Source organism: Hyla sarda, chromosome 13, assembly GCF_029499605.1.
Source record: "Hyla sarda isolate aHylSar1 chromosome 13, aHylSar1.hap1, whole genome shotgun sequence".
Classification (NCBI taxonomy): Eukaryota; Metazoa; Chordata; class Amphibia; order Anura; family Hylidae; genus Hyla; species Hyla sarda.
In genome coordinates, this window is record NC_079201.1 from 3,831,218 (window position 1) to 3,856,263 (window position 25,046).

Consider the following 25,046-nt stretch of genomic DNA (forward strand, 5'->3'; position numbering starts at 1 on the left):
CACTATAGCTGGGAATTTAGCCAACTCTAACTCTATCTACCCCTTCTTAACTAAAACCCCTCCCAGACAGTGGGAGGAAGATACCGTAGGCTGAATTCCCAGCTACAGTGTACACAGCAACAGGATGACGGTTTCAGCCTGTACCTTTGAGAGAATATTGAGCTGAATACAAGAGAGCAGATGGTTTGCACCAAAAGCAAAAATAAAGACAACAGAAAGGTAGTTAAATAGACTCATTTACCAATATATGTTTATCTATTACTTGAAAATGGGTTTTATGCTGAAAGCCAAGTCTGAAAGCTCAATTCTCTACATTTCCCACATCCCAAGGCAGACTCTTACAGCTCCCTCCCCACTCAATAACCTCAGTAAATCCAATGCACAGCGATCAATAAAGCACTTTGGGATCTTTACTTAATCCTTATGCAGACGCATATCTAATTGACTGTAAAATGATGTCAGGAATGCTAATCTATATGATGTATGGCTTAGATTACATACACCCCAAAGTCGAGAATGAAAAGAAAACAGAAGCAGTATGTGCTTTAGAGCTTCTCCTCCTACAGTAACAGAAAGTTGTAAGAGGAAGCATACACAGACTACACAGACACTGACCAAGACCCTGAGGAGCATCTCTACAGACTGAGGGCATTGGGGCGGGCCATTGTGTCAACTAAGTATTCTGAGAAAATTCATAGTTTATCACTGTTGCCTTACAGAAAATATGATAATTCATAATATCTGATTATCCAGAACCTGTCAAGTCTTCTGTATCAAAAAAAATGAATAAATAGGGCAGCTCTTTCCCGTAATCCAAAATTCATATGAGTGATTTTAATTTTATGTAAGTGAAGATAAACCCTGTACAACACCAACGGTACATCAGATGGGAGATGCCATATGGTAAATATAATGTATTTGCTTTTTCAACCGCTTGACATATGTTTTTTGTATTTATAGAGGCAGGCAAAAAATTAAAAATATTAAAAAAAATATATAAAATAAGGGCGGAAAAGACTAAATATGTATATATATATATATATATATATATATATATATATATATATATACATATAGTGGGCAGAAAAGTATTTAGTCAGCCACCAATTGTGCAAATTCTCCCACTTAAAAAGATGAGAGGCTGTAATTTCCATCATAGGTTATAACCTCAACTAGGAGAGACATAATGAGAAAACAAATCCATAAAATCACATTGTCTGATTATTAAAGAATTTATTTACAAATTATGGTGGAAAATAAGTATTTGGTCACCTACAAACAAGCAAGATTTCTGGCTCTCACAGACCTGTAACTTCCTCATTAAGAGTCTCCTCTGTTCTCCACTCGTTACCTGTATTAATGACTCCTGTTTGAACTTGCTATCAGTATAAAAGACACCTGTCCACAACCTCAAACAGCCACACTCCAAACTCCACTATGGCCAAGACCAAAGAGCTGCCGAAGGACACCAGAAACAAAATTGTAGACCTGAACCAGGCTGGGAAGACTGAATCTGCAATAGGCAAGCAGCTTGGTGTGAAGAAATCAACTGTGGGAGCAATTATTAGAAAATGGAAGACATAAAAAACCAATGATAATCTCCCTCGATCTGGTGCTCCACGCAAGATCTCACCCTGTGGTGTCAAAATGATCACAAAAAGGGTGAGCAAAAATCCCAGAACCACATGGGGGGACCTAGTGAATGACCTGCAGAGAACTGGGACCAAAGTAACAAAGGCTACCACCAGTAACACACTACGCCACCAGGGACTCAAATCAAAGATGAAACATGGCTGTGTCTTTCAGCATGACAATGATGCCAAACACATCACCCGGGAAATGAAGGAGTTGCTTCATAAGAAGCATTTCAAGGTCCTGGAGTGGCCTAGTCAGTCTCCAATTCTCAACCCCATAGAAAACCTTTGGAGGGAGTTGAAAGTCCGTGTTGCCCAGCGACAGCCCCACAACATCACTGCTCTAGAGGAGATCTGCATGGAGGAATGGGCCAAAATACCAGCAACAGTGTGTGAGAACCTTGTGAAGACTTACAGAAAACATTTGACCTCTGTCATTGCCAACAAAGGGGATATAACAAGGTATTGAGATGAACTTTTGTTATTGACCAAATACTTATTTACCATAATTTGCAAATAAATTGTTTAAAAATCAGACAATGTGATTTTATGGATTTTTTTTTCTCAATCTGTCTCTCATAGTTGAGATATACCTGAAATATATAAAAATTACAGCCTCTCATATTTATAAGGGGGAGAACTTGGCTACGTGGCTGACTAAATACTTTTTTGCCCCACTGTGTGTGTATATATATATATATATATATATATATATATATATATATATAGTATTTTCTATTACCCATAACATATCCAAAATCTGTAGAATGTATGTTAATACCCCTGTGTCCCAAGCCCTCTGTTTAGTGGCCAAGGTGGGTAGAAAAAGTGGTTGTCACTACTACAAATCCAAAATGGTGCACAGGGTTGTGTTTCCTTGCCACGTTAATCTAAAAGGTCAGAAGAGTGACCTTAGCTATGATAACATTTTATTTTCGGGTCATATTTTTTTTGAGCAGTAGCTATATGGTTAGTTATTTCTGCCCCCATGGCAACACTTCCTCACCATGGGTTCTGGAATACTGAGTGTTATCTGATCTGGCCGGATGGCTTAGGTTTGGGTCCGTGACAGTATGGGTCAGGAAGTGTTGTCATGGGGACAACAGAGTCCAGTAACTTCTGATATCGAGGCGCAATATAATAAACTTCGCCAATTACCGTCAAGCTAAAACTATGTCAGATAATTTAATGAAATCCGGTTCATTTATCCACCAGGTTTTGATGACCTTGAAAGGAAAATTGGTTTTAGCTTTTTAAAGACATGAACACAAATTCCCAGCCATGGCGATTCATGGTATTTATCACATTTTCAACAGTAATGAAAGGACGGAGAAACCTAATTTGTTTCATAGCATAAAGTAATTATTGCTCAAGCCGCTTCACATGTTCCACGAACTACGTAAACCTGATGGCCCCCGACCCTCCTGAGCTCCAGAACAGAGTCTGCTGTAGGAAACATCTACGTTCTGCTTCGGGTCTACGATTTCCAAAATCTAAAATCTATACAATATTTGATAAATCTGTTCTTACAGGACCTAGAAAGACAATTTAAGAACCCACCTGTTCCATGGTTGGTCTTGGTCGTTCGCACTGGAGTATACTGATTTTTTGAAGTCCTTACAGGCGTATTCTCTTTGGGAGAGTTGTCAACAGCGGAGATGGCCTCTCGTTCACAGTGTGGGATTGGTATTGGCCCCTGTTGTATCAAAATGTCTGCAAGTGCCCTGTGGAAGGAAACAACAGGGTTAAGATATACACATAGAGGCACTTGGAGATTTAATTGATATGAAAAAAGGTGTTTAATAGATGGAATCAGTTTGTCATGGCTATGAAATCACCAGTTCTCATGAGGTTGATCCTTGTCCTTATGGTCTAAAAGTTTAACTGATGATGAAAAAGCCTTATTCATAATATATGGGATATTAACCTCTTAAGGACCCAGGGCGTATGGATATGCCCTCACACCCTGGGCCTTAAGGACCCAGGGCGTATCCATACGCCCTGGCGTTTTCCGGTCTCTGCCGCGTGCCGGGCAGAGATCGGAACCGGATGCCTGCTGAAATGCTTCAGCAGGCATCCAGGGCAAACGCCGAGGGGGGCCATGTAGGCCCCCCATGTCGGCGATCGCCGCAAATCGCAAGGGAAATCGCCCTTGCGATCTGCGGCGATATCGGGCTGATCGGGTCTCTGGGACCCGACCGCCCGGTAATTTCGCATGATCCCGGCTGTCACAGACAGCCAGGACCATGCTAAAGTATAGGAGCGAGGTGGCAAGCCTGCCACCTCCTCCGATCCCCTGCGATTCTTCGGTTAGTTAACCGACCAATCGCAGGGGGGGGTTACTTCCTGGAAGTCCGGAGAGGACGGGAGGAAGACCGGAGGACGCGGCGGGTGACGGGGGAGTGCTGGTGCCCGGCCCCGGTACTTACCTCGTCCCTGAAGACCCGGATCCCGGCGATGAAGACGGCGGCGGCGGCGACAGGTGAGTTGATCTTCAGCCGCGGTCGGGCCCTTTACAGCAATTACAGCAATGCGACATGCATTGCTGTAATGGGACCCTGTAAACTACAACTCCCAGCATGCCCAGACAGCCCTTGGTGTCTGGGCATGCTGGGAGTTGCAGTATTGCAACATCTGGAGGTCCACAGTTTTGGGACCATTGTGCCCTTCCAGATGTTGCAAAACTACACATCCTCAGCATGCTCTTACTGTCCAGGCATGCTGGGAGTTGTAGTTCTGTAACATCTGGCCCTTCAGATGTTGCAGAACTACAACTCCCAGCATGCCTGGACAGTAAGGGCATACTGGGAGTTGTAGTTTTGCAACATCTGGAAGGGCACAGATTGGGAACCACTGTATTAGTGGTATGCAAACTGTAGTCCTCCAGGTGTTGCAAAACTACAACTCCAAGCATGCTGGGAGTTGTAGTTCGGCAACATCTGGCTCTAAAGATGTTGCCGAACTACTACTTCCAGCATGTCTGAGAATGTTTGGGAGTTGTGGTTTTGCAACAACTGGAGGCACACTGGTTGGAAAACATTGTCTGTCTCCTAACTCAGTGTTTCCCAACCCGTGTGCCTCCAGCTGTTGCAAAACTATAACTACCAGCATGCACTGATAGACTGTGCATGCTGGGAGTTGTAGTTTTGCAACAGCTGGAGCTCCCCCCCCTGTGAATGTACAGGGTACATTCACATGGGCAGGGGCTTACAGTGAGTATCAGGCTGCAAGTTTGCGATGCAGCAAATATTGCGTGGCAGCTCAAACTCGCAGCGGGAAACTCGCTGTAACCCCCCGCCCATGTGACTGTACCCTAAAAACAATACACTACACTACACTAAAATAAAATAAAAAGTAAAAAACACTACATATACACATACCCCTACACAGCCCCCCTCCCCAATAAAAATGAAAAACGTCTGGAAAGCCACTGTTTCCAAAATGGAGCCTCCAGCTGTTGCAAAACAACAACTCCCAGTATTGCTGGACAGCCGTTGACTGTCCAAGCATGCTGGGAGTTTTGCAACAGCTGGAGGCACCCTGTTTGGGAATCACTGGCGTAGAATACCCCTATGTCCACCCCTATGCAAATCCCTAATTCAGGCCTCAAATGCGCATGGCGCTCTCACTTTGGAGCCCTGTCGTATTTCAAGGCAACAGTTTAGGGTCACATATGAGGTATCACCGTACTCGGGAGAAATTGCCTTACAAATTTTGGGGGGCTTTTTCTCCTTTCACCCCTTATGAAAAGGTGAAGTTGGGGTCTACACCAGCATGTTAGTGTAAAAAAAAGGCTCACTTAATTCCTTGTTACGTTCCTCAAGGGGTCTGGTTTCCAAAATGGTATGGCATGTGTTTTTTTTTTTTTTTGCTGTTCTGGCACCATAGGGGCTTCCTAAATGCAACATGCCCCCAAAAACCATTTCAGAAAAACGTACTCTCCAAAATCCCCTTGTCGCTCCTTCGGTTCTGAGCCCTCTACTGCGCCCGCCGAACACTTTACATAGACATATGAGGTATCTGCTTACTCGAGAGAAATTGGGATACACATATAAGTATACATTTTCTCCTTTTACCCCTTGTAAAAATTCAAAAATTGGGTCTACAAGAACATGGCGAAGATTGTGAATTTTCTCCTTCACTTTCCTGCTATTTCTGTGAAAGACCTAAAGGGTTAAAAGGCTGACCGAATATCATTTTGAATACTTTGGGGGGTGCAGTTTTTATAATGGGGTCATTTGTGGGGTATTTCTAAGATGAAGACCCTTCAAATCCACTTCAAACCTGAACTGGTCCCTGAAAAATAGTGATATCACCAGACACTACATATACATGAGAATACAACCTATCAATATACCAGGAACCAGTGATATCACAAGACACTTCATATACATGAGAATACAGCCTATCAATATATAGGAACCAGTGATATCACCAGATACTTCATATACATGAGAATACAACCTATCAATATATAGGAACCAGTGATATCACCAGACACTTCATATACATGAGAATACAGCCTATCAATATACCAGGAACCAGTGATATCACCAGACACTACATATACATGAGAATACAGCCTAACAATATATAGGAACCAGTGATATCACCAGACACTTCATATACATGAGAATACAGCCTATCAATATACCAGGAACCAGTGATATCACCAGACACTTCATATACATGAGAATACAACCTATCAATACACCAGGAACCAGTGATATCACCAGACACTTCATATACATGAGAATACAGCCTATCAATATACCAGGAACCAGTGATATCACCAGATACTTCATATACATGAGAATACAGCCTATCAATATACCAGGAACCAGTGATATCACCAGACACTTCATATACATGAGAATACAGCCTATCAATATACCAGAGACCAGTGATATCACCAGACTCTTCATATACATAAGAATACAGCCTATCAATATACCAGAGACCAGTGATATCACCAGACACTTCATATACATGAGAATACAGCCTATCAATACACCAGGAACCAGTGATATCACCAGACACTACATATACATGAGAATACAGCCTATCAATATACCAGGAACCAGTGATATCACCAGACAATTCATATACATGAGAATACAGCCTATCAATATACCAGAGACCAGTGATATCACCAGACTCTTCATATACATAAGAATACAGCCTATCAATATACCAGGAACTAGTGATATCACCAGACACTTCATATACATAAGAATACAGCCTATCAATACACCAGGGACCAGTGATATCACCAGACACTACATATACATGAGAATACAGTCTATCAATATACCAGGAACCAGTGATATCACCAGACACTACATATACATGAGAATACAACCTATCAATATACCAGAGACCAGTGATATCACCAGACACTTCATATACATGAGAATACAGCCTATCAATACACCAGAGACCAGTGATATCACCAGACTCTTCATATACATAAGAATACAGCCTATCAATATATAGAAACCAGTGATATCACCAGACACTTCATATACATGAGAATACAGCCTATCAATATATAGGAACCAGTGATATCACCAGACACTTCATATACATGAGAATACAGCCTATCAATATACAGGAACCAGTGATATCACCAGACACTTCATATACATGAGAATACAGCCTATCAATATACCAGGAACCAGTGATATCACCAGACACTACATATACATGAGAATACAGCCTATCAATATATAGGAACCAGTGATATCACCAGACACTACATATACATGAGAATACAACCTATCAATATATAGGAACCAGTGATATCACCAGACACTTCATATAAATGAGAATACAACCTGTCAATATACCAGGAACCAGTGATATCACCAGACACTACATATACATGAGAATACAGCCTATCAATATACCAGGAACCAGTGATATCATCAGACACTACATATACATGAGAATACAGCCTATCAATATACCAGGAACCAGTGATATCACCAGACACTTCATATACATGAGAATACAGCCTATCAATATACCAGGAACCAGTGATATCACCAGACACTACATATACATGAGAATACAGCCTATCAATATATAGGAACCAGTGATATCACCAGACACTTCATATACATGAGAATACAGCCTATCAATATACCAGGAACCAGTGATATCACCAGACACTTCATATACATGAGAATACATCCTATCAATATACCAGGGACCAGTGATATCACCAGACACTACATATACATGAGAATACAGCCTATCAATATATAGGAACCAGTGATATCACCAGACACTACATATACATGAGAATACAGCCTATCAATATACCAGGAACCAGTGATATCACCAGACACTACATATACATGAGAATACAACCTATCAATATACCAGGAACCAGTGATATCACAAGACACTTCATATACATGATAATACAGCCTATCAATATATAGGAACCAGTGATATCACCAGACACTTCATATACATGAGAATACAGCCTATCAATATACCAGGAACCAGTTATATCACCAGACACTTCATATACATGAGAATACAACCTATCAATATACCAGAGACCAGTGATATCACCAGACACTTCATATACATGAGAATACAGCCTATCAATATACCAGGAACCAGTGATATCACCAGACACTTCATATACATGAGAATACAGCCTATCAATATAGCAGGAACTAGTGATATCACCAGACACTTCATATACATGAGAATACAGCCTATCAATATACCAGAGACCAGTGATATCACCAGACACTTCATATACATGAGAATACAACATATCAATATACCAGGAACCAGTGATATCACCAGACACTACATATACATGAGAATACAGCCTATCAATATATAGAAACCAGTGATATCACCAGACACTTCATATACATAAGAATACAGCCTATCAATATATAGAAACCAGTGATATCACCAGACACTTCATATACATGAGAATACAGCCTATCAATATACAGGAACCAGTGATATCACCAGACACTTCATATACATGAGAATACAGCCTATCAATATATAGGAACCAGTGATATCACCAGACACTACATATACATGAGAATACAACCTATCAATATACCAGGAACCAGTGATATCACCAGACACTACATATACATGAGAATACAGCCTATCAATATACCAGGAACCAGTGATATCACCAGACACTACATATACATGAGAATACAACCTATCAATATACCAGGAACCAGTGATATCACCAGACACTTCATATAAATGAGAATACAACCTATCAATATACCAGGAACCAGTGATATCACCAGACACTACATATACATGAGAATACAGCCTATCAATATATAGGAACCAGTGATATCACCAGACACTACATATACATGAGAATACAACCTATCAATATACCAGGAACCAGTGATATCACCAGACACTTCATATAAATGAGAATACAACCTATCAATATACCAGGAACCAGTGATATCACCAGACACTTCATATACATGAGAATACAGCCTATCAATATACCAGGAACCAGTGATATCACCAGACACTTCATATACATGAGAATACAACCTATCAATATACCAGGAACTAGTGATATCACCAGACACTTCATATACATGAGAATACATCCTATCAATATACCAGGGACCAGTGATATCACCAGACACTACATATACATGAGAATACAGCCTATCAATATATAGGAACCAGTGATATCACCAGACACTACATATACATGAGAATACAGCCTATCAATATACCAGGAACCAGTGATATCACCAGACACTTCATATAAATGAGAATACAACCTATCAATATACCAGGAACCAGTGATATCACCAGACACTACATATACATGAGAATACAGCCTATCAATATACCAGGAACCAGTGATATCACCAGACACTTCATATACATGAGAATACATCCTATCAATATACCAGGGACCAGTGATATCACCAGACACTACATATACATGAGAATACAGCCTATCAATATACCAGGAACCAGTGATATCACCAGACACTTCATATACATGAGAATACAGCCTATCAATATATAGGAACCAGTGATATCACCAGACACTACATATACATGAGAATACAGCCTATCAATATACCAGGAACCAGTGATATCACCAGACACTTCATATACATGAGAATACAGCCTATCAATATATAGGAACCAGTGATATCACCAGACACTACATATACATGAGAATACAGCCTATCAATATACCAGGAACCAGTGATATCACCAGACACTTCATATACATGAGAATACAGCCTATCAATATACCAGGAACCAGTGATATCACCAGACACTACATATACATGAGAATACAGCCTATCAATATATAGGAACCAGTGATATCACCAGACACTACATATACATGAGAATACAGCCTATCAATATACCAGGAACTAGTCATATCACCAGACACTTCATATACCTGAGAATACAACCTATCAATATACCAGGAACCAGTGATATCACCAGACACTACATATACATGAGAATACAGCCTATCAATATACCAGGAACCAGTGATATCACCAGACACTTCATATACATGAGAATACAGCCTATCAATATACCAGGAACCAGTGATATCACCAGATACTTCATATACATGAGAATACAACCTATCAATATACCAGGAACCAGTGATATCACCAGACACTACATATACATGAGAATACAGTCTATCAATATACCAGGAGCCAGTGATATCACCAGACACTACATATACATGAGAATACAGCCTATCAATATACCAGGAACCAGTGATATCACCAGATACTTCATATACATGAGAATACAACCTATCAATATACCAGGAACCAGTGATATCACCAGACACTACATATACATGAGAATACAGTCTATCAATATACCAGGAGCCAGTGATATCACCAGACACTACATATACATGAGAATACAGCCTATCAATATACCAGGAACCAGTGATATCACCAGACACTTCATATACATGAGAATACAACCTATCAATATACCAGGAACCAGTGATATCACCAGCCACTTCATATACATGAGAATACAGCCTATCAATATACCAGGAACCAGTGATATCACCAGACACTTCATATACATGAGAATACAGCCTATCAATATACCAGGAACCAGTGATATCACCAGACACTTCATATACATGAGAATACAGCCTATCAATATACCAGGAACCAGTGATATCACCAGACACTTCATATACATGAGAATAGAGCCTATCAATATACCAGGAACCAGTGATATCACCAGACACTACATATACATGAGAATACAGGCTATCAATATACCAGGAACCAGTGATATCACCAGACACTTCATATACATGAGAATACAACCTATCAATATACCAGGAACCAGTGATATCACCAGCCACTTCATATACATGAGAATACAGCCTATCAATATACCAGGAACCAGTGATATCACCAGACACTTCATATACATGAGAATACAGCCTATCAATATACCAGGAACCAGTGATATCACCAGACACTTCATATACATGAGAATACAGCCTATCAATATACCAGGAACCAGTGATATCACCAGACACTTCATATACATGAGAATAGAGCCTATCAATATACCAGGAACCAGTGATATCACCAGACACTACATATACATGAGAATACAGGCTATCAATATACCAGGAACCAGTGATATCACCAGACACTACATATACATGAGAATACAACCTATCAATATACCAGGAACCAGTGATATCACCAGACACTACATATACATGAGAATACAGCCTATCAATATACCAGGAACCAGTGATATCACCAGACACTACATATACATGAGAATACAACCTATCAATATATAGGAACCAGTGATATCACCAGACACTACATATACATGAGAATACAACCTATAAATATATAGGAACCAGTGATATCACCAGACACTTCATATACATGAGAATACAGCCTATCAATATACCAGGGACCAGTGATATCACCAGACACTACATATACATGAGAATACAGCCTATCAATATACCAGGAACCAGTGATACCACCAGACACTTCATATACATGAGAATACAGCCTATCAATATATAGGAACCAGTGATATCACCAGACACTACATATACATGAGAATACAACCTATCAATATACCAGGAACCAGTGATATCACCAGACACTTCATATACATGAGAATACAGCCTATCAATATACCAGGAACCAGTGATCTCACCAGACAATACATATACATGAGAATACAGCCTATCAATATACCAGGAACCAGTGATATCACCAGACACTTCATATACATGAGAATACAGCCTATCAATATACCAGGAACCAGTGATATCACCAGACACTTCATATACATGAGAATACAGCCTATCAATATACCAGGAACCAGTGATATCACCAGACACTACATATACATGAGAATACAACCTATCAATATACCAGGAACCAGTGATATCACCAGACACTACATATACATGAGAATACAGCCTATCAATATACCAGGAACCAGTGATATCACCAGACACTTCATATACATGAGAATACAGCCTATCAATACACCAGGAACCAGTGATATCACCAGACACTTCATATACATGAGAATACAGCCTATCAATATACCAGGAACCAGTGATATCACCAGACACTTCATATACATGAGAATACAACCTATCAATATACCAGGAACCAGAGATATCACCAGACACTACATATACATAAGAATACAGCCTATCAATATATAGGAACCAGTGATATCACCAGACACTTCAGATACCTGAGAATACAACCTATCAATATACCAGGAACCAGTGATATCACCAGACACTTCATATACATGAGAATACAGCCTATCAATACACCAGGAACCAGTGATATCACCAGACACTTCATATACATGAGAATATAGCCTATCAATATACAGGAACCAGTGATATCACCAGACACTACATATACATGAGAATACAGCCTATCAATATATACGAACCAGTGATATCACCAAACACTACATATACATGAGAATACAACCTATCAATATACCAGGAACCAATGATATCACCAGACACTACATATACATTAGAATACAGCCTATCAATATATAGGAACCAGTGATATCACCAGACACTTCATATACATGAGAATACAACCTATCAATATACCAGGAACCAGTGATATCACCAGACACTTCATATACATGAGAATACAGCCTATCTTTATATAGGAACCAGTGATATCACCAGACACTTCATATACATGAGAATACAGCCTATCAATATACCAGGAACCAGTGATATCACCAGACACTTCATATACATGAGAATACAGCCTATCAATACACCAGGAACCAGTGATATCACCAGACACTACATATACATGAGAATACAGCCTATCAATATACCAGGAACCAGTGATATCACCAGACACTTCATATACATGAGAATACAGCCTATCAATATACAGGAACCAGTGATATCACCAGACACTTCATATACATGAGAATACAGCCTATCAATATACCAGGAACCAGTGATATCACCAGACACTTCATATACATGAGAATACAGCCTATCAATATACCAGGAACCAGTGATATCACCAGACACTTCATATACATGAGAATACAGCCTATCAATATACAGGAACCAGTGATATCACCAGACACTTCATATACATGAGAATACAACCTATCAATATACCAGGAACCAGTGATATCACCAGACACTTCATATACATGAGAATACAGCCTATCAATATACCAGGAACCAGTGATATCACCAGACACTTCATATACATGAGAATACAACCTATCAATATATAGGAACCAGTGATCTCACCAGACACTTCATATACATGAGAATACAGCCTATCAATATACAGGAACCAGTGATATCACCAGACACTTCATATACATGAGAATACAGCCTATCAATACACCAGGAACCAGTGATATCACCAGACACTTCATATACATGAGAATACAACCTATCAATATACCAGGAACCAGTGATATCACCAGACACTACATATACATGAGAATACAGCCTATCAATATACCTGGAACCAGTGATATCACCAGATACTTCATATACATGAGAATACAACCTATCAATATACCAGGAACCAGTGATATCACCAGACATTACATATACATGAGAATACAGCCTATCAATATATCAGGAACCAGTGATATCACCAGACACTTCATATACATGAGAATACAGCCTATCAATATACCAGGAACCAGTGATATCACCAGACACTACATATACATGAGAATACAACCTATCAATATACCAGGAACCAGTGATATCACCAGACACTTCATATACATGAGAATACAGCCTATCAATATACAGGAACCAGTGATATCACCAGACACTTCATATACATGAGAATACAGCCTATCAATATACCAGGAACCAGTGATATCACCAGACACTTCATATACATGAGAATACAACCTATCAATATACCAGGAACCAGTGATATCACCAGACACTTCATATACATGAGACTACAACCTATCAATATACCAGGAACCAGTGATATCACCAGACACTTCATATACATGAGAATACAACCTATCAATATACCAGGAACCAGAGATATCACCAGACACTACATATACATGAGAATACAGCCTATCAATATACCAGGAACCAGTGATATCACCAGACACTTCATATACATGAGAATACAGCCTATCAATATATAGGAACCAGTGATATCACCAGACACTTCATATACATGAGAATACAGCCTATCAATATACCAGGAACCAGTGATATCACCAGACACTTCATATACATGAGAATACAGCCTATCAATATACCAGGAACCAGTGATATCACCAGACACTTCATACACATGAGAATACAGCCTATCAATATATAGGAACCAGTGATATCACCAGACACTACATATACATGAGAATACAGCCTATCAATATACCAGGAACCAGTGATATCACCAGACACTTCATATACATGAGAATACAACCTATCAATATACCAGGAACCAGTGATATCACCAGACACTTCATATACATGAGAATACAGCCTATCAATATACCAGGAACCAGTGATATCACCAGACACTTCATATACATGAGAATACAGCCTATCAATATACCAGGAACCAGTGATATCACCAGACACTTCATATATATGAGAATACAGCCTATCAATATACCAGGAACCAGTGATATCACCAGACACTTCATATACATGAGAATACAACCTATCAATATACCAGGAACCAGTGATATCACCATACACCACATATACATGAGAATACAACCTATCAATATACCAGGAACCAGTGATATCACCAGACACTTCATATACATGTGAATACAGCCTATCAATATATAGGAACCAGTGATATCACCAGACACTACATATACATGAGAATACAGCCTATCAATATACCAGGAACCAGTGATATCACCAGACACTTCATATACATGAGAATACATCCTATCAATATACCAGGAACCAGTGATATCACCAGACACTTCATATACATGATGATACATCCTATCAATATATAGGAACCAGTGATATCACCAGACACTACATATACATGAGAATACAACCTATCAATATACCAGGAACCAGTGATATCACCAGACACTTCATATACATGATGATACAACCTATCAATATATAGGAACCAGTGATATCACCAGACACTACATATACATGAGAATACAACCTATCAATATATAGGAACCAGTGATATCACCAGACACTACATATACATGAGAATACAACCTATCAATATACCAGGAACCAGTGATATCACCAGACACTTCATATACATGAGAATACAACCTATCAATATACCAGGAACCAGTGATATCACCATACACCACATATACATTCGAATACAACCTATCAATATACCAGGAACCAGTGATATCACCAGACACTTCATATACATGAGAATACAGCCTATCAATATACCAGGAACCAGTGATATCACCAGACACTTCATATACATGAGAATACAGCCTATCAATATATAGGAACCAGTGATATCACCAGACACTTCATATACATGAGAATACAGCCTATCAATATACCAGGAACCAGTGATATCACCAGACACTTCATATACATGATGATACATCCTATCAATATATAGGAACCAGTGATATCACCAGACACTTCATATACATGATGATACAACCTATCAATATATAGGAACCAGTGATATCACCAGACACTACATATACATGAGAATACAACCTATCAATATACCAGGTACCAGTGATATCACCAGACACTTCATATACATGAGAATACAACCTATCAATATACCAGGAACCAGTGATATCACCATACACCACATATACATGAGAATACAACCTATCAATATACCAGGAACCAGTGATATCACCAGACACTTCATATACATGAGAATACAGCCTATCAATATACCAGGAACCAGTGATATCACCAGACACTTCATATACATGAGAATACAGCCTATCAATATACCAGGAACCAGTGATGTCACCAGACACTTCATATACATGAGAATACAACCTATCAATATATAGGAACCAGTGATATCACCAGACACTTCATATACATGAGAATACAGCCTATCAATATACCAGGAACCAGTGATATCACCAGACACTTCATATACATGAGAATACATCCTATCAATATACCAGGAACCAGTGATATCACCAGACACTTCATATACATGAGAATACAACCTATCAATATATAGGAACCAGTGATATCACCAGACACTTCATATACATGAGAATACAGCCTATCAATACACCAGGAACCAGTGATATCACCAGACACTTCATATACATGAGAATACATCCTATCAATATACCAGGAACCAGTGATATCACCAGACACTACATATACATGAGAATACAGCCTATCAATATATAGGAACCAGTGATATCACCAGACACTTCATATACATGAGAATACAGCCTATCAATATACCAGGAACCAGTGATATCACCAGACACTTCATATACATGAGAATACAGCCTATCAATATACCAGGAACCAGTGATATCACCAGACACTTCATATACATGAGAATACAGGTTATCAATATACCAGGAACCAGTGATATCTTCATTTGGAAATAGAAACAAGGTGGGTACTTTCAGTAACTTCCTGTATTTATGGATATTGTTACGATGCTGTTATAATATATACATAGAACATGCAGTAATTGGGGGGACTTTATCAAGGGTGCTGTAGGTGAACGATTTTTGTACACCTTTAATTTGAGGGGTGGTAATGTGTACATTTATTGATTGGTTGCATGGCATGTGCTAAATATTGTTAGTACACATTTTTTCCCTAAGTTATACTTCCGTACACCACTTTGTATGGTTCCTACTCTGCAACTTTTTAACAGGTTTTTACAATTTGTGCAACATTTTACTACTGCTGAACACGGCTAGTTTTGAAACCCAGTTCAAGACTGGTGGAGATTTAAAGGGCTACTCCGGTAGAAAACCTTTTTTTTTTTTTTTTTTTTAAATCAACTGGTGCCAGAAGGTTAAACAGATTTGTAAATTACCGTATTTATCGGGGTATACCACGCACCGGCCTATAACACGCATCATCATTTTACCAAGGATATTTGGGTAAAAAAAGTTTTTTACCCAAATATCCATGGTAAAATGAGGATGAGGGTGCGTGTGTGCGCGTGTATACCCCGATACATCCCCAGGAAAGGCAGGGGGATAGAGGCCGTGGCTGCCAGCTTCTCTCCCCCTGCCTTTCCTGGGGTCTAGAGCCCTGCTGCCGGCCCTTCTCTCCCCCTGGCTATCGGCGTCGCTGCCTGTTCTCTCCCCCTGACTATCAGTGCTGGCGCCCCATTGCCGGCGCCGATAGCCAGGGGGAGAGAAGCGGCGCCGACAGCCAGGGGAAGAGAAGGGGCAGCGGCACCCATTGCCGGCGCCGCTGTCCCGTTACCTCCCCCCCTCCCCGGTGGCATAATTACCCGGGTCGGGTCCGCGCTGCTGCAGGCCTCCGGCGTGCGTCCCCTGCGTCGTTGCCCAGGAAAGGCAGGGGGAGAGAAGCGGGCAGCGACGGCCTCTCTCCCCCTGCCTTTCCTGGGGGTGTATCGGCGTATAACACGCACATAGACTTTAGGCTAAAAATTTTAGCCTAAAAAGTGCGTGTTATACGCCGATAAATACGGTACTTCTATTAAAAAATCTAAATTTTTTGGGGAACACAGAGTTCTCACAGAGCTGAATTGTGAGCACAGTGCTCTCTGCTGACATCTCTGTACATTTTAAGAACTGTCCAGAGTAGGAGAAAATCCCCGTAGCAAACATGTGCTGCTCTGGAAAGTTCCTAAAATGGACAGAGATGTCAGCAGAGAGCACTGTTGTCCAAAAAGAAAATAATTTCCTCTGTAGTATTCAGCAGCTAATAAGTACTGGAATGATTAAGATTTTTTAATAGAAGTAATTTACAAATCTAGATTATATCTGAATGTCACCAGCGCTGGAATAGATTGAGTGGAGTGTGTGTCTCTAGCTGCAGCAAAACCAAAACATGCACACGTCCCCGTATGTTGTGCAATATTCTAAGGGTACAAAATAAATATTGATTGGGATGCGCTGCTGGAGAAAATGTGTGGTTATTCACAGATAAAGGAGATGCATACCTGTTCCTGTAGGGGAAAGGAATGATTCAATGCTAACACTTAAATGTGAAGCAGGTGTGTGGAATATTACTGAAGGTTAGGCTGGGTTCACACTACGTTTTCTCCCATACGGGAGCGCATACAGCAGGGGGGAGCTAAAACCTTGCGCTCCTGTAAGTCATTCATTTCAATGAGCCGGCCGGAGTAAAACGTTCGGTCCGGTCGGCTCATTTTTGCGCTGTATGCGCTTTTTCCCCCGACCAAAAACTTTGGTCAACCACGGTTTTAGGTCCGGTGTTAAAAGTGCATACAGTGCAAAAATGGGCCGACCGGACCGAACGTTTCACTCCGACCGGCTCATTGAAATGAATTACATATGGAAGCGCATACGAAGGCATACGGGAGCGCGAGGTTTTAGCTCCCCCCTGCCGTATGCCCTCCTGTATGGGAGAAAACGTAGTGTGAAACCAGCCTAAGACTGGAGGCTTGCTGGATCAAACACATAAAAAAGGGATCATTATTAAACTGTCTTTGGTTCCTGCTATGTGTGCTTAAATGTGTGATGATAAAATGATACCCTCGTACCTGACACAACTATGCGTCAGCTGAGTGTGTTAGCGGCGTCCGTGTAGCTGGTTGCTATGGGAGATGCCCGTTCAATTAGACAGGTTATTGCATGGTGTGCATGTTTCTAAGAGACAAATCATAGGTAGCTTTGCAATGCGCTCAGAGATTGGTCAGCGATCCTGAACTTGTGATTAAAAAGGTTACGTGCTTCAAGCCAAGGAGCGGAACCTATGTTCAGAAGTTACATGGCGGTATGTGCGGTCCTCCCATCCTGGTGATCTCCTTGCGCTGTTGTTCAGTCTCGGTGTCCGTGGAGTTTCCTCCTGGGGTGCAGCGGGAGATCGCCCCGGCCGGTGGTGTCTCAACCAAGCTGCTGTGCAGTTTGAAAGCAAAGTGAGGAGTAGTGACGTCACTACGGCGGCTCCTATGGTCGTGGACCATAGTTGTGTCAGGTACGAGAGTATCATTTTAGCATCACACATTTAAGCACACATAGCAGGAACCAAAGACTGTTTAATAATGATCCCTTTTTTTATGTGTTAGATCCAGGAAGCCTCCAGTCTTCCCTTCAGTAATATTCCACACACCATCATTCCTTTCCCCTCCAGGAACAGGTATGCATCTCCTTTATCTGTGAATAACCACACATTTTCTCCAGCAGCGCATCCCAATCAATATTTAATTTACAAATCTGTTAAACTTTCTGGCACCAGTTGATTTAAAAAAAAAAAAAAGTTTTCCACCAGAGTACCCCTTTAACCCCTTCCCTCTTTGGCAATTTTTCATTTTCACTCTTTAGTTTTTTCCTCCTTACCTTTTAAAAATCCTAACCCTTTAAATTTTGCATCTAAAAATCCATATTATGGCTTATTTTTTGTGCCACCAATTCTACTTTGTAATGACATCAGTGATTTTACCCAAAAATAGAATTGTGCGACAAAATAGAAGAAAAAATGCCATTTTGTTATTTTTTGGTCAATTGACCCCTTATCTTTATTCTCTAGGTCCATACAGTTAAAATGATCCCCTACTTATATAGGTTTGATTTTGTCGTACTTCTAAAAAAAATCATAAATACATGAAGTAAAATATATACGTTTAAAATTGTCCTCTTCTGACCCCTATAACTTTTTATTTTTCATGTACGGGGTGGTATGAGGGATCATCTTTTGCGCCATGATCTGAAATTTTTATTGGTACCATTTTTGTTTTGATCTGACTTTTTGATCGCTTTTTATTCATTTTTTATGGTATATAAAGTGACCAAAAATACGCTATTTTGGACTTTCGAATTTTTTAGCATGTTCGCCATTGACCGTGTGGTTTAATTAACGATATATATTTTTATAGTTTGGACATTTACACAAGCGACGATACCACATGTTTATTTTATTTTATTTTTTTATGGGAAAAGGGGGGTGATTCAAACTTTTATTAGGGAAGGGGGTTAAATGATCTTTATTAACTTTTTTTTTTTTTCACTTTTTTTTTGCAATGTTATGGCTCCCATAGGGGACTATAACATGCAGTACATTGATTCATTACACTGAATCAATGGACAGCAGAGGCCAGCAGAGAGCACTGTGGTCATGACATCAGAGAAATCCAAAAACAAAAGCATTTCCTCTGTAGTATACAGCCCATAAAATGTATTGGAAGGATTAAGATTTTTTTAATAGAAGTAATTTACAAATCTGTTTAACTTTATGGCACCACTTGATTTAAAAAAAAAAAAAATCCATGGGAGTACCCCTTTAATGCCGGACATCAGCCCGATCGGCGATGTCTCACTTAAAAAGGAGGGGGGCTCAAGCTAATACCATAAGATATCGAAGAGAGGTGCTATCCGGCATACAAAACCATGAAGACAACAAAAGCAACCAGAATGAAATGCCATGAAAGGATGCCCACCCTAAACAGTTTAGAGTATGCATTCTTTCATGGCATTTCAGTCTGGTTGCTTTTGTCGATCGGCGATGTCTGGCACTAGCCGTGGGTCCCAGTTCCTTATAGCAACCGGGACCCACCGGGTATGATGCACGCTCACCGGCTGAGCGCGCGATTTAACTAGGGAGACGCTTATGGACGTTTATAAACGTTCATATGCAGCAAGGGGTTAAGACAAATTAAGGGCTTTGCGACTTTTCACCAAAAGCCCCACCTAACCACTGCAGAAAGACAACTTGATATTGATAGACCTACAAAATCATGAGAAAATTGTCTACTTGGAAAGTTGCAAAGAAGTAACTGCTACAAATTTAGAGACACATTTAGAGCAAAAATATTGTCTACATTCAGTGATATATTTCCCCATTGTGTCTACATCTGCACTGAAGCCTTTTGTTCATGATATCACAAAATATATTCTGACCAACTGCGCGACACCAGAGAATAAGTCCCCTGAGATTTTAAGTCCATGACCCAAACACCTTTAGAAATGATTGTGCCATTAGGGAATAAAATATGTCGGTTCTGAAACATGAATTTTAACAAAGCCGCTAGACTTTAGAACTGTATCTCCCAGAGGACTCTGCATTGTGAACTTAGATTTTCTACTCACTGAATAGAACACTTAAATACATGATCTACATCCTCTATGTGGACAAAATGTAGACATTCATGGACAATCTGCAGTTAGCACCTGGAGTAGAATGTCATACATACAAGTAAATGGTAGGTAGCAAGGGTGTTACGGAGCTGGATGTGGATCCTCTAACCTGTGTGGCTGATGACTCGGACCGTATCGGGGAGCGGAGTTTAAGGTGCCGTTGGTCTTCACCAGAGCCCACCGCAAGGAAGGATGGGCTTGCTATGGCAGGGACACCCAGGTTGCCACCCCCAACACGGCTCGACCACATAGGTAGCTGGGCAAGGCGAGGTACCAAAGGATAAGGCAGTAGCGCAGTCAGATGTAGCAGAAGGTCAAGGCAGAAGGTAAAGGTGCAAAGTCAAATAACGTAGCGGGAAGGTCTGGATACAGGGGTAAGGCAAACAGGCAACAAGAAACACTTAATCTCAGGCTAGTGGCACTGAAGATCCGGCAGGGAAGAGGGGGAGGTGCAGGAACTTAAAGTGTCAGTTGTGTGACATAATTATGGGTGCACTGGCCCTTTAAATTTCAGAGCTCCGGCGCACGTGTCCCCATCCCCTAGGGAGCTGAGAAGCAGCAGTGGATGAATCAGAGGAGCATGGTAAGTGACGGGCTGGGACTCGCATACGGACGCATCCCGCGATGCGAATCCCAGCCCCGCCGACGGCGAATCCCAGCTCCGCCGATCCTTAACAGTACCCCCCCCCCCTTTTTGGGTTCAGGAATTTTCTGAGAAGGTCCTGGTCCAGAATGTTGCCCTGTGGCTCCCAAGACCTCTCCTCCAAATCCTTCCCAATCCACAAGGAACAAGTGCTTTCCTCTGACTAATTTGGAGTCAAGGATCTCCTTAACAACAAAAACATCTGAGGTAGAAGAGATGGGAGGAGGTGAGATGTCCTTTTGAGAAAAACGGTTGTAGATGACTGGTTTCAAGAGGGAATCATGGAAGGAATTCAGGATCCGGAGAGAGGAGGGTAGATGGAGGGAATAGGCCAAAGGTTTAAGTATTTTCTTGACTTAGGGACTATAGGGACCCAAATATGCTCTGAGCGAATGAGAACTCAGGTGGAGTTATTTAGCCAGCGTTCTCCAGCATTCTGGGGCTTTTTATTGAGTGCAATACTACTATATCCGTTTGTGTTATATTCTGATTATGTCTGCTTGAGCATTTACCTTGTATTTATCTTGTCATTTTATCTGGGTTTTTAGCCATGGTTATATAGCATGCTCCTTGTATTTTAGTCTGTGTTACGTCGGCTTTAGGATTATGTCTGTTCAGCTTTGTCGGTACACTATGTCTGAGTCTTGATTGTTACCTGTATGTTATATTCCTGTTCTGGAGTCTATTCAGACTCATCCGGTTCTAGTCTAGTGTTTCATGTATTATATTTCTGTTCCTACTGGGTCAGCATTTTGTCCACACTGGTGTGTGTGCCGCTGGCCAGTAGTCTATATGAATTTATTATTAATGGCTACTCCTATAGTGGAGTGTCCAGTTTGTGTGTCCAGTGTGAACAGTGTCCTGTGTATCTATGCATCCCTATAACCTGTCCATGGGAACTTCGTGTCTACTGGAGGTTTGCATAAGGAATGCGAATATTCCTGATTAGCGATAGATCCCTGTTTCTGGTCCATGGGGACTTTGTGTCTACTGGATGTTCTGGGGGATTATGCTATATTTCTGTCTGTTCCTAAAGTCTGTTGACTTATCCGTTTTCCTGTCTTGTATTTTGAACTCTATTTTTATTAGTTCTTGATTTCCGATCTTTGGAGTTCTGTACATGACTTCTGATCTATATAGTGTCCTCTGTTCATGACCACGGATCTATAGTGTCCTCTGTTTGCGACCACTGAGTCCTCTGTTCATGTCTGCTGATCTATAGTGTCCTCTGTTCATGACCGCTGATCCATAGTGTCCCCTGTGCTGCTCACTGATCTGTGTCCTCTGAACTTATACTATTGAGTTCTATGTTCCTGTTATGTTTCTGGTTTGTGACCGAATATTTATTAGTATGTGTTTTTATTAGGCCCCTGCACTTTAACTCAGGGAGGGACCGGAGCCTAATTGTCGATCCACCACTTAGGGTGGATGGGCAAGTAGGCAGGGAGGGCGGTTTTAGGGTCAGTTTAGATCTCACTCTCCCTGTCCCCCTGGTCGGTTCCTGACACCTAGTTTATAACTGGGTATCTTGAAACGGATATATTTAGTTGATAACCAGACTTTGTCACCAGGAGAAAAATCAGGAGGAGGACGTATTTTCTTGTCCTCTTGGAATTTCATGCGAGAAGTAGCATGTAGAAGAGAGTGAAGTGTCTTCTGCCAGATGGAAGAAAAATTCCGCACTTGCTCATCAACAGCAGGACCAAACAGAGGAAGAAGACAAGGGGTGAGGAGGACGAGGATGAAGTCCATAGACCACATAGAAGGGTGAAGTACCAGTGGAATCAGAATCTTTATGATTGTAGGAAAACTCTCCCAAGGGAAGCAGATCAACCGAGTCGTCTTGGCATGCAGAAATGAAATGGCGTAGATAGTCTCTTAAGACCTGATTCACCCTCTCAACCTGTCCATTGGACTGAGGGTGGTAAGCCGAGGAAAAATCCAGCTTAACTTGAAGACGTGAGCAGAGGGCCAGCCAGAACTTAGAGACAAATTGGACTGCACGGTCAGAAACTATATGGGAAAGGAGTCCGTGTAAAGAAAGATATGCTGAAAAAAAAGCTTAGCAAGCTGTGGTGCTGATGGAAGTCCGGTACAAAATGAGGCATTTTAGAAAATCGATCTACTACGACACAGATGACTGTATTGTCACGGGAAGATGGAAGGTCAGTAATGAAGTCCATGGCAATATTGGTCCAGGGAAGCTCTGGAACCAGCAAGGGCTGAAGAAGTTCTGCTTGTTTGGAACAAGGGGTCTTGTCCTGAGCACAGACTGAGCAGGACCGGACAAAATCAACGACATCCTGTTTTAAGGTAGGCCACCAATGTTGTCTGGAGATGAGCTGTAGGGATTTATGAATACCGGGATGGCCGGCCAGAAGAGAGTAACATCCCAATTTCAAGACTCAGAGTTTCATACGGGGTGATACGTAGGTCTTTTCAGAAGGCAGATGCTGAAGACTTGCAGGTTCTGTAGAGATGAGACTTTCAGGAGAAATAATATGCTGCGGGGGAGATTCATGGTCATGCACATCTGAAGACCTGGAAAGAGTGTCTGCTCGTAAATTCTTTTCCGCATGACGGAAGTGGATGCAAAAGTTGAATCTGGAGAAAAATAGAGACCACCGGGCCTGCCGTGGGTTGAGTCGATGGGCTGTCTGAAGATAGAGCAAGTTTTTGTGATCTGAATAAATAGTAACAGGATGTACAGAGTCTTCCAAGAGGTGACGCTAAAGCCAACTTAATGGCCAAGAGTTCGTGATCTCCGATGGTATAATTTTTTTCTGCAGGGGAGAAGGTTTTAGAGAAAATCCGCAGGTTAAAATTTTCCCCTTAGTAGACTTTTGCGTTAACACTGCATCTTCTCTAACTGAAGAAACATCCATTTCCAACATAAATGGTTTGCTAGGATCGGGTCTAGAGAGAACAGG

General features: G+C 40.8%; 1 protein-coding gene across 24 annotated transcripts in view; it reads right to left on the reverse strand.

Annotated features, from left to right (window-relative positions):
* Nucleotides 1–25,046, reverse strand: part of SHISA6 (shisa family member 6) — a 595,422-nt gene that overhangs the window by 199,430 nt on the left and 370,946 nt on the right. For all 24 annotated transcript variants that reach the window (XM_056549465.1, XM_056549454.1, XM_056549466.1 and 21 more), the window contains one exon: nucleotides 3,195–3,358. In XM_056549465.1, coding sequence (XP_056405440.1) covers nucleotides 3,195–3,358 — 164 coding nt within the window. The remainder of the gene's footprint in view (nucleotides 1–3,194; nucleotides 3,359–25,046) is intronic.